We start from the raw sequence: 16,719 nt of genomic DNA, 5'->3' as shown, positions 1-16,719 counted from the left end.
GTGATAACAATGTAGTTGCCTCTAGTAAACACCAGATGGCGATGTCTTAGCTTTATACATAGCGCTAGAGACGCCGCTGGGATCTCACACAACTGGATGCCTGTGCGTTTTTGGAAATGGTCATACCCACCCTGTGTGTGGGCAGAGTAAGTAGAGCTGTGAACTGGACTATCTCAAGCAGACCGATTTAATCAGCGGAATGTCTTCGCGAGCTGCTCTTCAGAGTGGAAACTAAGACGGTGAACGACAGCGGTTCCTCCCGGGGCGATGGGCTGGTGTGCAGGTGAACCAACGTGAGAGCAGGATCCCCGTATGAAGACTGCTTTGGTCCACTGGCACATGGGAGCTGTGACACTCCGCATTTTGATATTTTAAGGACACTCTCCTGGGGAGGCCACAGAGACATGTCAAGAGACAGCATGACAGATGTACGAGGAAGCCATTCACAAAACGCTAGCCCAGCTTTACCCAAAGAGAACGGGCACACTGCGCCGAGGCCACCTCAACCCAACTTTCCCCATCCCTCAGAGACGACCATACCCGACGATACCCCGGCGTCATCCACCAGCGAGCTGACCCAGACCTGGGTCCACTTTGCTAAGACATTTGTGCTCATTTTCCCCATTTACGCACTTGGTTATTTTGAGTTCAGTTTCAGCTGGCTGCTTATTGGACTTGTGATCTTTTTCTGGTGGAGGAGGAACACAGGAGGAAAGCAAAGCCGACTGAGCCGAGCAATAGCTTTCTTTGAGCAAGAGGAGCAAAGTGCCAAATGTGCTCTCACCACCTCTGATTTACCACCATGGGTAAGGCACAATTTAAATCAGAGCAGGACGGAGCTGTTTATCCCAACTGAGCCACTTCTATGAATAGGGCGTGTAGTATTGTTGTGAACAATATTTTTGAGCTTCCAAGAAAACACAATCAGCTGACAGGATCAGCAGAGCAGAGTTGAGCTGTAAAGCTGTGATGGGGCAGCTGTCTCCGCAGCAGTGACATTAGACCAGAGCCCCAGTCTAAATACAGCAGGGTACAATGGTAAACGAGACACCACGCTGGGAAGGAAACATGCCCACGGGGTCTCTGTTATTTTGGGATTCAGACTGGCTATGTCACTTGTAGTAAGTCAGTCTATTTCTGCAGCACGTTATCTTGGCAAAATGTTAAGACAGAGCAGAGGTCGCTGCCCATCCTTGGGTTTAACAATTTAGGGTTTAATTTGGCAAACCAGTTTATAAACCAGTAAGAAGCTATACTTTGGGTCCCACTTAATCAGTCTAAATTCCAATGAAAAGTGGATAATTCCACAGTTATAATTTATATTTAGAAAAAAAAATTCACAGGTTAATTCCAGGCTTTGGAAGAGGGCTAATTTTTTTCACACATGGATTTTCTCACGACTAGTCTCAACACTAAAGGTTGGGGTCACTTGAGAGAAATAATGTGACTGTAAAAGATCATATCTGTGAGTAAACTTTGTATCTTCCGTAAAACTCGAAAGGGGAAGAGAAATTTGCTTTACTGAACCCTCCTTTAGGACCCCAGAGAGTCTGGGTGGTCCAGACAATTCATGTAATCAGTTTTGAGTGAATTTGAGCCGTATTCTCTCAGCAAAAAAATGAAACTCAAATAAACTTTAAATTAAATGACTGAATAACCTGTAGGTCTTCAAAACGGAGACTTTCTGTATCCGACTCAGAGGAGGTTTGCGGCACAGCCTCGCTAAAAGTTAAAAGCCTATTCTGCTGACACACGGCTGAGGATGCACTGATGCCATTAAAGGGGGGGTGGAGGAATTAGATGGGATCGAGGGAAAGCATCCCACTTAAAGGAAAGAGAAATTATTAATTGGCTTCAGCACCCCCCTGTTTTAAGTCTGTTCTTTATGAAACTGTGGTCATACCAGCAGCAGGATTGTGTCCTCATGGGAAATCAACATGGATCTTCTGGGGCTTCACAATGATTGACAACCTCCAGCCTGACAAGCTGAGCACATTTCACTGTTTCCAGTTATAGCTCTTAAATCTTGGCTGTTGCAGATTTCTCCCCACTACACATATAAAGATGACATTTCTTTCACACTGTTGGGTTTTTTGTGCATCCACACCCCAAAACAATTGCTAAAATGCACTTCTGCCAGTTCCAGTTTATCCAGTTTAGTTTATGTCCTGACCTGTATTTGTCCAGGGTGACTCAGTAGTCAGCTGGTGTGGCAGCTACTGACACTAAAAGTGTCCGTGGAAGCGTCACAACAGTTTTGCACATAGCTCTTGGCTAGATTTTACAGTCTGAGCGGCACAGACTGAACCAAGACTTCGAATGAAAAACCTTGAGCATTCAGGTGAAAATGGCTCTTCTTGTTTAAAAAGCATTTTGCTAGATGAAGAAAATGGTTATAAAATGAAAGGTAAATGCATTCATATTTGGTGAGGCCCAAGGACTGTACATAAAAGATGGACCGTTATGGCACCTGGAGCTGAATATTTTAGCCTTCATGTAGAGCTCATTATTATTGGCATTAGTCATTAATAGCTGATATAAACAATATTGAATGCTCTGTCTTAGTTTTTAGGAATAATGAAAAAATCTTTTCACACGTAGACCGCCATTCAGGGTGGTGATGTCATTGCGTTGATGTAACAGAGCATAATGAGGAAAACATACCAGCAGTGTTGCCAACTTAGCGACTTTGTCGCTATATTTAGCGAGTTTTCAGACCCCCTTAGCGACTTTTTTTTCTAAAAAGCGACTAGCGACAAATGTGGCGACTTTTTCTGGCATTATTGGAGACTTATTTATGACATGAAAACGCGTATTGCTCTTATTCTCAACAAGCAGCGGTGCTGCCGTGGGCACCTCAGCCGTGCCAAAGCGCTCACAGGTGGAGGATAGTCCTCTCCCCGCTGCTATCAGGGCAGGAGACGTTCACACCTATGCGTCCAAACTGCAAATGAATCGCGCATGAGCGAAGCCGCTGCTCCTGCACTGACTGTAACGCAGTCAGTTCTTCTTTTACTGTTATGCTGTTTTGTGGATCACAAGGTTTAAAACTACTTATATATACACACACACACACACACACACACAACTCCACCAGAGTGCCATTTTCGGGTTACTTTTGCCGGTCCAAGCCTGGATAAAGGAGCAGGGTTGGAATTGTGACATTAAAAAAAACAATAATTGCTAAAAGAAATTTAATTTGTAGTTCTAAATGCAATTTTTACTCACTTTATGTGTCTTCCACGATGTTATTTCTCTCTCCAACAACGTAGGTTACAATTATATTAGCATGACCAATTATGCAAATTAGGCGATGACGTCATTTAGCGACTTCTAGCGACTTTTAGGACAGCCAATAGCGATTTTCCTTACTGAGGAGTTGGCAACACTGCATACCAGACATGAATCAAAACTTTATATCAAGATGAAGATAAAAAAGCAAGAGCGTCAGCTGTTAGAGGTCAGCAGATAGATCGCCCTGTCTTCTTCTACTTCTTTATAGAGATTAGCATCAACTGCCATTATATAGTCCTTGCTTTTTTCTCCAAGGTAGTTTCATTCTCATTGTTGTAAACAATGGCCATTATTCCTAGCTTGCGCGCACCTGCTGACATGCGACGCGTCTCTATCTGTCTGAGCCACGGAATCAGATTTAATTGGAAAACACCGAACACGTGTGCACTGCTGAGCTGATTGAACTGGCAGATAGTCACCTTGGTTCAGTGTCAGAGAATAGTGATGGTAAATTTGATTCTTTTTACTGAATCGAGTGTTAATGAGTCACTCACCAAAGTGAATCGGGTTTTTTGAGTCATTTGATTCACTGAGTCAGTTGACCAGAGAGTGCAAAAATTTTACATTTTCACTCAAACTTAATTTGTTTCCCTTTTCATGTAAATCCCACTGCTAAGATGAATGATTCAAAAAAATAAAAAAACAACAACTATTTTATAGAGAAAAAAGAAGAGCAAAAACATTTCTAAAATTAAGCAATTTCCTATCAAAATTGCTTAATAAACATTTATTTTGTTTATTTGTATTTTATTAGTATTTTCCTTAAGTGTGTCAAATATATATTTTCTCATCTAAATGTCCACTGCGCTATGAGCCAGGGGGCGGTAATGCGCCTTAACATTGTTTGCCAACCAAGAAGAAGAAGAAGCTGTGAGTCAGGAGGGAGGGGGTGAGTGAGTGATTCGTTCGCTCGCTCTATGATTCAGCACAGGAGGGAGGGGGTGAGTGAGTGATTCGTTCACTCGCTCAATGATTCAGCACAGGAGGGAGGGGGTGAGCGAGTGATTCGTTCGCTCGCTCTATGATTCAGCACAGGAGGGAGGGGGTGAGTGAGTGATTCGTTCACTCGCTCAATGATTCAGCACAGGAGGGAGGGGGTGAGCGAGTGATTCGTTCGCTCGCTCTATGATTCAGCACAGGAGGGAGGGGGTTAGTGAGTCCTGAGTGATTCGTTTGCTCTTTGATTCAGCACAGGAGGGAGGGGGTTAGTGAGTCCTGAGTGATTCGTTCGCTCTTTGATTCAGCACAGGAGGGAGGGGGTGAGCGAGTCCTGAGTGATTCGCTTATGCTTACGATTCAGCACAGGAAGGGAGGGGGTGAGTAGCTCAAATGTGTTGTTAGCATGTTAGCAGCGCGATGCTACTCTGAACCGAGGAGCTATTTTCTTGATGTGAGCTTCTACTCAGGGTTTTTTCTTCCAGTTCAGAGCAGAAATGCTTTTGTTACGAAACTGGCTGTTGTTTTTTTTCCCCACAATTTTAATTATAAGCTAGATATATTTCTACTAATGGAATTAGTTTGCTAACAGCAACAGGGATGAGTCAGTGAGTCAGTTGGGCTTGTGAATCATGATTCACGAGTCAGTAAAGTGATTCTCGAGTATTGAACGATTCGTTCACGAATCGAACATCACTATCAGAGAAGATGGCTTGCTGCCCAGCTGGATTTCTCAAAGCAGTTTTGACTTGCTATCAGGCTACTTATGGGAGAAAATGGGTGACACTGTGCTTTGGTTTGTTCTTTTAAATGGACTTAATGCATCAGGAGTGCAAAGAACACAGAGCTCAGGATTTTGAAAGTTGTTGATTTCCACAAGCATGTTCTGCACCTCTTTTTGTCAGCAGGAATACCGTGAAGACTATTATCGCCTGCTTTGTTTCCGTTGCAGTGGAAAAAAACAAAAGCAGCACGCTGTGGCATTTATTTCATGCTTAGAATACTTTAGCTTGTTAGAAAAAGTAACGTAGCTCTGAACTGCCACCGGTTTACATCACTGACCTTGAATGCATTGCTTATGCCTTTTTAAATCTAATTATCCTTTTAAAATTGAGGGTTTTTATAACAATTCCAGTATATCATGTGTTTTTCATGATGTTGTTTAGTAGTAGAGCGTATTTAAACTATATTAAGACCCACAAGTTGAAATAATTAGTGTGCGTTTTCAACAAATGAGGGAGTTATTAAAGAAAAGTTATCACCCGTACAGTTTATATGAAGGGAGTATAAGCTGTAAATTAAAAACGGCAAACATATTTATTGCATTGTTGAAGTTGGGCAGTGAATATTACAGGCACAGAACTGTACTACAGCTGCAGTAGATATAGTCGTGTTTTCCTTGAACCCTGTGGTCACAGTTTATTTGTACAGTTTGTTTTCTCTGATCTTACATAGCAGCAGTGAAAGAGCAATATGTGCTGTACAAACTGAGATGGACCTTAGCTGTGGAGGTGTCATTCAGAGGGCTCAGATTGTCTGCATTATATGAGACCTTAACCCTTTAACACCTACCATAGAACCAAGTTCGCCAGAGCTTATATTATATTTTTACCTGCTGTAGTGCCATTTTTGGGAGCATTTCAAGTTGCTATACATCAATACAACCATTATAGCTCAAATTTTAATAATATGTATGCATTAAGTGCATAGTAATTACATAAATTGCAAAAAAGTGCAATAAACTACAAAAAAATTTAAAATCGTTTTTGTTTTTTTTTAACATATATTTCTAGTTAGAGAAATTTAAGAAGTTTATCCCTCAAAACTGCAAATACAAAAAAGTTGCACAAAATAGTTTTCTATCACAGGAAATTTATTTTGAGTGTCTTTATAGTTTTATTTTTGAAATACACCAATTTTTATATACTTCAGGAAAAACGAAAATAAATATTATGATGCAAATTTGCAAAAAAAAACAGCATATGCATCAAAATAAACTATTTCCAGTAGTGCAATTTGAGTTCTAAGCATCTCAGAAATGATACAGAAAGTCATAAAGTCAAACATAACTTTTAAAAACACCAGTATAGGCTCATAAGGCCCTGAAGGTAAAAAAAACCCTACATTTCCGCAAAATGACGTCACTTCCGGTTTCAGGCAGGTCATGACGGACATGCGATAGTTCGCTGATGGAGGTAGGAAGTGTTACGAACAGCTGATCGGATCGGCTTTAAAGGGTTAACATGCACCTTCTGCCAGAGGACGGCATTACTTGGCTGAAATCCTGATACCATATCAGCTGAATTAAACCCCATTTCTGCTGCTTCTGCTGCTGACATTGTGTTTAGACTTTAATATTTTCCTGTGTTATTAGCTGCAGGACGTGTTTTCCTTCAGGACGTGAGCACCTCTCTGACTCAGCGAGCCACGATAAGCAGTCTGAAGACAGTGAGAATAACCATCTTTCATTCAAAACCCAGGCAAATTGTTAATTATGTCTTTAAGAGGCAAAGCTCAGCGACTCTTTGGCATAACACGAAATAATTAAGATGTTTTCCTGATTCTTGCTCAGCGCTTAAAAGGAAACATTTGCTGAGAACTGACTCATCATTACCTCACCTACATTTGTGAATGAGGTCACTGTGTCAGGGGTATTAATGAGGTTTTTTCCAGCATCTCCTCCACAGGATTATATTATTTCTGGAATCTTTTATGTTAGCTGTGACATTTTCTTCTCTGTCGCCCTGCTCATGTCACTGCTTTTCTCACACTCTGACATAAACGCCGGATAAGCACTTTTGCTGAATCCATGAGAAATGGTGCTGTCTCATCACATATCATGTCTCACCATAGGTCCAGCCAGTTGCCTCACTTCATCTTTATTTTATTTTTTACATCTTTATAGTGCAAATATGTAATATGAACCATGCCACGAATCACAGCATTTATACCTTGAGCTAGTTTGTAGTGTACTTTCCTAGATGGGATTTTGAAACATAAAAGGCAATAAGAAACACAATCGATACTATAAATGTTAAGAAGCACAAAACTCGAAACACAGCAAAATATAGAGAGACAGCGGCGAGGCACAAACCGCAGTTTAATGAAGCACCAGGAAAACAGGAAGTAGGGAAATATTCATGAATGCCTGACTGACCCCTCTTTGAAAACCGACTGAGCTGCTGCTGCACATCCATAATGTCAATCTGCCGTTCCACCTATGCTGCTTCCAAGGTTCGGTATTATGTGCATTCAGAGATGCTCATCTGCATACGCTGGTTGTAACAAGCGGCCCCTTCCCATCAGCTCTAAGCAGTCTGGCCATTCTCCTCTGAGCTGTGACATCAACAAGGCATTTTTACCCAGACAGCTGGTCCCCTTGACCATGTCTGGATGCCTAAATGCATTAAATCGCTGCAATGTGATTGGATTAGATTGGATATTTTCATTAAGAAACAGTTTCAAAGGTAAACCTAATGAAGTGGCCATCAGTATGTATCACCACAAGAGCCTTGATTAGGGCTTCTGTTGAAGTTAGGGTATAAACACCTTAAATTAAAATGATGAAGAGGACGTGGTTTATCTGTTTTCTATTATGCTGGTGTCTGCAGTGCTGAACACCATTATGCATCGTATTGACTTTGTTTCTGCTTTAGCTCCTGTTAAGTCAGTGATTTACGTTTGTCATTCAGTAAGATTAGTTAAACTGCAGAGCAGACTCAGACCACAAATTATGTAAAAGGTTTGACTAGAGAAGGATGGAAATACTATCAGTCATGTCTGATTTATTTCAATCCTCAGCTGCGTATCCGTGAGTGTAAGATTAGTTAGAAATGTCTGTTTAGAAATGTAGCATGGCTGCATGATGATAAAGGGAAGGGCATATGATGGAAACATTCTTTAGGTAGAGAAGAAAACATGGATTGCAAAACAATTGATCTTTGAAGAGCATTTTCATCTTTTTTCTTCACCTACAGCAGTGACTGCAAAGCAACAATCGAACCATAGTAAATCTCATGCATCAGAATAGGAACACGTTACTCCATCCTCCTCCTCCTCCTTTGGAAACTTTTAGTAGTGAGGTTATAAACATTTTTTCAAAATTAAACTGCCTGAAAACACAAAAACAACATTTTAAATTTCTGATAGTGAAGCTATTGCTTCTCATTTGATGTGATATTACAGCCTAAAAGGTCTTAAAATTAAATATGACATTAGCCACAGCCACTAAATTGCCACTAGATACAAATATTTTGAACAGCTTGTACTGGAGGAGATGCGTGCTCTTTACTCTTAGCTTCGGTGCAAACATGAATAATAAATAAGTATCTAGACCATAATCTTTTACACTGGTAAATTTAGCTGTGCTGAAATAGCAGCATGGCTCTAAAGATGGCAACGTCAGGAAGTCTGACATCTACTTGGGTTCACAAAAATGTTAACAAATCGTAATCGAAAGTGTTTGGCTGATTAGTTTTAATTACGTGCTGCCGTTATATAATGCACACGGGTTGAAGACTGTCAGCTTTAACATGAGATAGGTTTAGAAATGACAGATCACACACTGAGCGTGGTTTTTACTTCCTAAATCCAAAAACTAAATATAGGAAAAAGAAAAAAAACTCAAAAACTGTAAAAACACATCAACAGACAACAACTGGAAACAGCTTCAGCTGCCAGTCATTAGGCCTTTGGGCAGTCATCATGTTAGTTATGATTATGGTCATTTTATGCACTTGGATGCGCTTTCGTCTCAAAGCAAGAAGGTTCCTCTCGCCCTGTGATTGCTGGGTTTGGCTCCATGTCCACAGCAACCCTGAAACTGCATACATGGTTAAAAGTTGGATGGATGGATGACAGTTTTAGCCAACCCTGCTTTAGCCAACCCCAACAGCATGTTCCACCTTTTCTTTAAAAGGCTTTCTGAAACCAACCAGAAGATGATCTGTTCTGTTTTCTCCATTGCAGGTCCACTTTCCAGATGTAGAGCGGGTGGAGTGGCTGAACAAGGTAACGAATCGAGCAGCTGCCTCTTGAATTTGCCTGCTTGAGTAAAGCCCTCCTCGTTTTTCATGCCTTGTAAAAACTGTGGGAAATGGGATGTCTGTTGCCATCTGCTAACTCTCCTCTTCACGCTGACTGTTGCCACACTGCAGCACATCTGACTTAACATGCAGGCCCGTTCCTGCAACGCTGTGAAATGCATTAACCCTTGCGAATCCCATGATAGCAACCAGGATGTAAATTTGGAGTCACTCCTGAGTATACATTAAACTGAGCTAGCTGGAGATTTAAAACATTCATGTGTTAGTCTTTTTGCTTGATGTGTATGGGTTTGACAAATAGAACTAGACTTAAATAGAACTACACTTTGAATATTTTACTGTAAAGGATGTACCCCTCAATGTTTAAAGTCCTGGAGCAAATACATTTTTATATCCTTTTAGAATAATCATATAATGAATATTTTTCTTTGATTTGTTCCAAAACTCTTTGATTTCTCTCTTTCTGTATCCCCTTAGACTGTGAAACAGATGTGGCCCTACATCTGCCAGTTTGTGGAAAAACTGTTCCACGACGTGATCGAGCCGGCGGTGAAGGAGTCCAACGCCCACCTCAGCACCTTCTCCTTCACCAAGTTCGACATGGGAGACAAAGTGAGCATCTCGATGTGACAAAACAAGCTGCTAGCAGCAGGTGCCGTGGGTCAGCTGATGAGGGTGCGCCGTGGCTAGAACATGAACGTGCATGCATGTCGCTGACATATGCTCTCGTTGCATAAATAGTTTCCGTGCGGGGGTCTGCAGAGGGGTCGACCTTGTGCTAACTACGTGGGGGTTGGGAGGGGTGACGGAGTGGCCGTAATGCTTCCTTATGTTATGTTGCAGCCGCTGAGGATCAACGGGGTCAAGGTTTACACGGAAAACGTGGATAAGCGACAGATCATTATGGACCTGCAGATCAGGTGAGCCAACCAGATCACTGTCTAAAAATGTTTATCGTCTAGCGTTCTCTCCTGCCATTATAGTTATAGACACTACTTGCTTGGCTCTTTTGTTAAAAATACAACACGAGAACAACTGGAGTATCTGTTTTCAATGCAGCTAAAGAAACTCACATTGCTTTCATGCAGAGGTCAGTATGTAAATAGCCTCTTTCCACTTAGGTCTGTGCAAGTTAATATCTTCTGCTTTGTGCACACGAGAATCCAGTGTAGGAATAGCATACACAGCAAACAGTATTAAATCCACATTTCCTGGAAAGGATTTGAACTTCAAAGGCCTGAATCAAAGTGATGGAACCCTGATAGAGGATTTTTACGAGACATACTTTTGCTTTTTATCACCCAGCTTTGTTGGCAACACTGAGATCGAAGTAGACATCAAACGCTACTACTGCAAAGCTGGCATCAAGAGCATCCAGGTGAGGAAATCCCTTTTTTTGTTTGTTTCATATCCTCATAGAGGTACTTTCCCTTGGTAAGAAAAAAGGACTGCACACTGGAAACAGAAACACAGCAGGAAGCAATGCACAAAAAGGCTGTTAACTCAAGTAAGAGGTGATTTTGTCAGGTCTAAGTGTACAGTTTCACTAGACTCATAAACACACACTGGTAAACGTCTAGATTCAGGTGTGTGGGGATGTCTTTGTACTGATGAAGTTGAAGTTTTGTATTATTTACATACTTAACAACAGAATAATCATATAATGCAGCTAAACAGCTCATATGAAAAGCAGTTGTAAGGGTTCACACATCAAATTTAACCAAGAGAGACCATCTTTCTTTCTCATATTGCTGAACTTAAATTACATTTCGAGCCATTGAGTGCTAAAACTATGCAAAGTCACTTGGCCCCATAATAGGCCATGATTAAAAGGACCTACTAACCATGACTCGCAAAATTTAAGGAAAAGAAAATTATACTCTTATGATCGAATGATCCTTTCAGTTTTTGAGCAGTGTAAAAATAACACAATCCAGAGAAGCTTGGGGAGGGAAGGGGATAAGAAACAGGTGAAAGTAATTATACACAGGTGAAGACAATCAGAAAAACAGCAGGTAAGACAGGAGGAAGGAAAACAGGGGAAATCAGAATACTATCAAATCAAAACAGGAAGTTTTCATGTCTCTGTGATTAACACAGATAACCCAACCAAAGAGATACTCCTGCTTTTCTTATATATATATCGAGACCTATCAGGGGTTTCTGATGTTGAGAACTACTAATGTTGTGCTGGAAAAAAGGAAAATGACTTATAATGGAAGCCGATTGTTTCTTATCAAAGTCCAGCAACAAAACAACGTAAATAAAGCAATCGAGAAAACTGCAGGCGCTACCACAAAGACAAGACATAATAAGTAACAATCAGCATACCAAACAAACTCAAGGAAAGATCAGTGGGAAAAAATGAAGCTATCACAAATCCCAACAAGAGAAACACAGATCATAACTCAAAGGAGACATTCTCAGACTTTGAATAGACAAATAGTGTTTTCAAAAGCTTTACTGTTTGTTCTGATATGGTCACGAGGACCTTTATTTTTAAAAAGTGTCTCTTAAACAAAGTTTTAAACAAACTAAAACAGCTAAACCTTATTTATGTTGCTTTGGAAGATTGCCTTTGACTACACAGCCCAATTACTCTGAAGTATTTTGTGTCTGTGTGTTGTTGTTATTCTTGCTGCTCCTTTCTCCCCTTTGTGTATTGCTGTCGAGTAGCAGCAGGCAGAAAAAAGGCAATCTGTGCTCCTCCTTGGAGACCCAGTGCCGTCAGGTCTGTCCCTGGCCCTGTTATGAAACCCAGGCAGACCTACATACTGTATCTCTGTAGACTATAATCATCCACTCATACATTAGTCCACATTTGAGCTGGATTATATTACAAAAATTACAAAGGTGGGTTTGGCTTCATATTAAGCTTAGATGGGTTGGATTAAACTTTTTAACAACTGCTGCTTTACACTAATAGCCAGTTAAACCTGCAAATAAATCACGTGTTGTATTAAATTGCAGTATTTTTTAGCAGGTCCATTATTTTAAATGTTCATATTTTGTTGTTTCCCCTGCCAGTCTCCTGCCGGCCTAGGTCACCATGCCTTTAAGCCATTATTATTCCTTTGGACAGTTTTGTCAATATTGCTATAAATACTCCAGAGTCCAGCAAGAAACTGCCACGGCTCAGTGTGAAATACACCACCACTTACTTTTGGTGTGATCTTTGCACAAGTTATGCACCTAAATGAAGCTTAACTTTTTCTACCTGTCCTCTTTGACGTTCCAGGACTTGATTTTACCGTTCTGGCTTTGTGTAAGTTTTATGTTCTAAGGAGCTGATTCAATCTCACAGTTAACAGAGCGAGAGAGGAAATAGAGAAATACATTTAAGTCTAAAGAACTGCCTGCAAACACAAAAACAAGAGTACTATTGGTTTTTAGTTTCACAGGGGCTTTAGTCATTAGTATCAGATTTACTGGCGTAATTCACTTTCCATTCGGACAACATTTTCTGACTGTGATTCCTCCAAAAAAGGAATATAACTCCACAACAAATATACTGGTGCTAGAATTCAAACCTCCTTTGTTCCCATTCTGCAGGATTAGAGCAGCTGTGTGGTGTTCCACATGATACATCTAAAGCACTTTCAAAACCATAATCCTCATAATTGTCATAATATGTTTTGAAGAAGGTGGAGGATCACACAGGGCAGGTGTGAAGTCAGGCGGCGATAGAGTTTCCAACCTGTCATGCGCTCAAGCTCCAGCGGCACTGCTGCTGACGAATGTCAGGGGTCAGCAGGGTGTGAGTTCCCTGTAGCTTTCCGTTTGTGTTTGTGGATATCAACGTGTTGTTCCTCTTATGTTTCCATAGATCCACGGTGTGTTGAGAGTGGTGATGGAGCCGTTGCTGGGTGATATACCTCTCGTCGGAGCTCTGTCTTTGTTCTTCCTGAAGAAGCCAGTAAGTGCATAAGCTAATAATGTTTAACTGAGTAACTTTATCAGTCAGACTAACTTAACAGAGGAGCAGCTGAGGTTATAATGACACTGCAGTTTGATTAAATGCAGCATGAATAGAGTGGAGGCTGTTTAACCACAAAGCCAAGATGGCATCACAGTTCAGCACATTACTAATTCAGGGTTATACTCTCAATTGACATTCAGAAAGAATGACAACTTTGTGTTATTACATATAATAATACTACATTGGCCAAGGTTGGCATGATTATCCTGCTGTCCTGAATATTTAAAATGCTCCTCTGAGTATTTCACCGTTCTTACTATGCCTAACATTTCACCTCATAAAGCATCTTGTTTTTGTGCTTTACTTATTCTGTTGCCTTTTAATGCAGATACAATGGACATAAATTAAAGCTAAAAAGGGTCATTTGAGTCAAAGTCACGACTGGATCACAGTAGGATGCGTTTCTTACTATTTGCAGCATTAATTTCCAGCGTAATTTCAGTCTCTTTTACTTCACTGTCCTTACCGTCGGACATTGTTTGTGCTCTTGCGGTGCAAGCAGTGTTCACATGATTTGGAATTACATTTCCAGTTGCTTACGCATCCATTATTTTCCAGTTGAGGCTCCATTATTCTCCTGGTTCAACCCCTAGGCAGAGCCACTGCTGCACAGCTTAAAAACGTTTGACCGATTTATATCAAATGCGAAGGCCCAGTGGAGCTGTAGCGGTGCTTTAAATAGCTGCAGATCAAGCCAGACCTACTTTGGCATATTTTTTTTTTACCCCAGTGTTACGTTCCCCTGAGGGGTCTAGGCAGTGAACTAAAGCTCAAGGTGGAGACATTACTGTTGGAGACTGAAGGAAGAAGCCGCTTCCACTCAGTAAATTCCCCACATGCAAAGATATCTACACATGCATTTAGGTGCTTTAGTCTTCTTTCAGCTCGTACACCAGCAACATCACATTGGGTTCCTGGAGGAAAAAGAAAAAGAATTAATAAAGCAAATTATTGACATTGACATATTAACATTGTGTTCTCTGGACTCCAAGTAAGTCATGTTCTTTTTCCCCTTTGTGTTAAACAAGATCTGAGGCTGGGTGCCAAACATAACAGACACATTTCCAGACCATAAGAGGTCTTGGCCATGTCTGGACGGTGTGATTGCACTGATGCAACTCAGCACAGCCTAAATAAAAAGATGCACCACATTCTGCAGTGAGGCAGAAGATATTCATCTACTCCAACTCAGATGACAGTTTTATACTTTTATGTAATGAATGAATGATGAAGCAGTGAAGGATCTGATTGAATCGCAAACACGGCTATTATTGCTATTAATTCTTGAAAGTACTAATTAGTAGATGTGTGTGAGATGTTTGCACTACACACACAAAGACAATAGACAATAAGCAATAGAGTTACATTGATTGAATGTACTGGCAGATCCGATTTTCAGTCAGTTTATGCAGTGGTTTTCAAATGGTGTGCCTTGAGCCAAATCCTGCTGCTCCGTGGGATTTTATATCTACAGTGTTATTATTTAACTCCATGAAAAGAACAGCTGGGGTTTAAATATATGTATTAGTGCACATTAGATAGCCCGGACAGAAAGTGAGGAGGTAAATCTGGTCACTGATGAGAAAAAAACCCACACCAAACCAACTAAAAAAAGCATCTACTAAGGGAAAAACTACTGAGAATACTACCTGTCTCATAGCTTGAGCTATATCAGAGATGCCGGCGACCTTAGGCCGCTGACATTTGTTCAGCTTCTGGAGGAGTTAGCTAATGCCAAAATGCTGTCAAGCAAGCTGAAAAGGCACTTTGCAGAAACTTCTGTAAAAAAATCTGAACCATAGGTGGCAAAAAAAAATGTTGGATGGTATTAAAGCATCTGATAAGATGATGGAGGCAACTTTATTCCAATGTAGATAAACTGAAAGAAAAACAAAATGGGTTAAAAAATGTAGGCATCATTCTGAAAATACAATATTTTCATATTAAAATACAATTCCAGGTGACAGAGAGGCTTTTTTTCTGCAGATATAGACGTAGGTGTGACTTGGTATTTTGGCTTGAAAACTGCTGAGTTAATGGTTAGACTGTCCAAAATCAATTTATTAAAAATAGATCCTTTTGACAGTTACTAATTACAGTCATTTTATTGAGTAATTTCTGGCTGAAAACAACCAGTGTCATGATCAAATTTAAATTGGACTTACTGAGCAGATTTAGGGGATTTTCCAGAGGTTGCGAGGTGGCACAGGCAAAGCACCAGAGTCCTTCCTGTGCAGGGCTCAGCACATAAATGCAACAGAGCGTTGCTGGTGACGTCCCAGCCCAGAGAGGAGTAACGGTTTGAATAGACAGGTTTCCAAGGGAGATTCTAGGCAAGCATAGAGGCAGTGGCGAACAGGTGAGGAACTGTGGCACCAGTCCACCAATCCACCCAGATATACTCATTGTCTGTCTGCTTAATCCCAGAGGTGTGTGAAGAATAGCTGCATCAGGACAACTCCTCTTCAGGGTCGAGCAGTGATGCCAAACCCGAGCAACAGCTTCACCTGTAAATAGAGAAAAGGGGGCGGGCAACCAAATCCAGCCCATCCATCGAACCCTGATAAAATTTTTTTAAAAAAGCTGTAAAATCGGGTCTTGACATTGTCTGCAGTTGCTCTTTTATCACATGTAGCATATATCAGGAGAGGGTTTGCTTTAGATTGACTTTGCAATATATATATTTGGTTTCACCAAGGAAAACTGGCTTATTCTGTGCAGTTTTCTCACTTTTCAATAGTCTTACACCCCAAAGGCATTAAAATGATAACGTACGAGGGGGAGGAAAACAGGAAATATTCCCACTTGAGAAGCTTTTCAAAGCAGATATTATTTTATCATTTAATCGATTCACTTAGATTAAAGACAGTGCCCTTATCAACAGTTTTGTTATTCATATATACATCAACAGTCTCTTGATGACTCTTTGAATACAATATGCAGGGATGGATGTGTCCTTCCACACCATCCCCTACATCATTTACAGCCCTGCAGTGCTTTCCTCGTCCCTGCAGAGCTCAGTGCATCTGCTGCAGTGTGAGCAGGTTGGACAAAAAAGTAGGGTGGGAAAGGCTCATTAGAAAAACTCAAGTCCCTGAGCTTGGAGGCAAGAGCCGATCAAAGCCCACTGAGCGGAGCAGGATATGCCTGCGTCTCAGGTCTCTTTGATTTACTTTGACCGCGGCACTTCATCAAGATTTGATCTGCTGCTAGATTTTCTAAAGAAGTGCACAAAACTAGAAGGTGCAGTGTTTCCAGCCTCATTATTCTGTAAACTAACAAGACCCCAGACAGATGCTGCTGCTTTAATAAATCTTTCAGGAAGCAGGTGCTTTTGTATTCATTCCCATTCAAGGATCACTGCTTTCTGTGCTCCCGTTGTGACTCATAAACTAATTGTGCACACAGTGCATGCATTTAAACACTTACAGGTCAGTGGACCCCAAATTGAAAACTAAAAGGTAA

General features: G+C 40.8%; 1 protein-coding gene across 3 annotated transcripts in view; it reads left to right on the top strand.

The window, feature by feature from the left end:
- The first annotated feature begins 50 nt into the window (after positions 1-50).
- esyt2b (extended synaptotagmin-like protein 2b) overlaps positions 51-16,719 on the top strand; it is a 40,137-nt gene continuing 23,468 nt past the window's right edge. For 2 of the 3 annotated variants that reach the window (XM_084939487.1, XM_084939485.1), the window contains exons 1-6: positions 52-806; positions 9,199-9,240; positions 9,753-9,887; positions 10,119-10,195; positions 10,581-10,653; positions 13,102-13,191. In XM_084939487.1, the coding sequence (XP_084795613.1) occupies positions 405-806; positions 9,199-9,240; positions 9,753-9,887; positions 10,119-10,195; positions 10,581-10,653; positions 13,102-13,191 (819 nt within the window). In that variant the 5' untranslated portion in view covers positions 52-404. Of the gene's footprint in view, positions 807-9,198; positions 9,241-9,752; positions 9,888-10,118; positions 10,196-10,580; positions 10,654-13,101; positions 13,192-16,719 lie in introns of all 3 variants that reach the window. The other variant, XM_084939484.1, reaches the window with a different exon arrangement.

Source organism: Perissodus microlepis, chromosome 9, assembly GCF_051167445.1.
Source record: "Perissodus microlepis isolate ML-2025 ecotype Zambia chromosome 9, ASM5116744v1, whole genome shotgun sequence".
In the NCBI taxonomy this organism is placed as follows: domain Eukaryota; kingdom Metazoa; phylum Chordata; class Actinopteri; order Cichliformes; family Cichlidae; genus Perissodus; species Perissodus microlepis.
The sequence above is the reverse complement of the archived record's forward strand: the minus strand, read 5'-3'. Positions and strand labels throughout refer to the sequence as shown.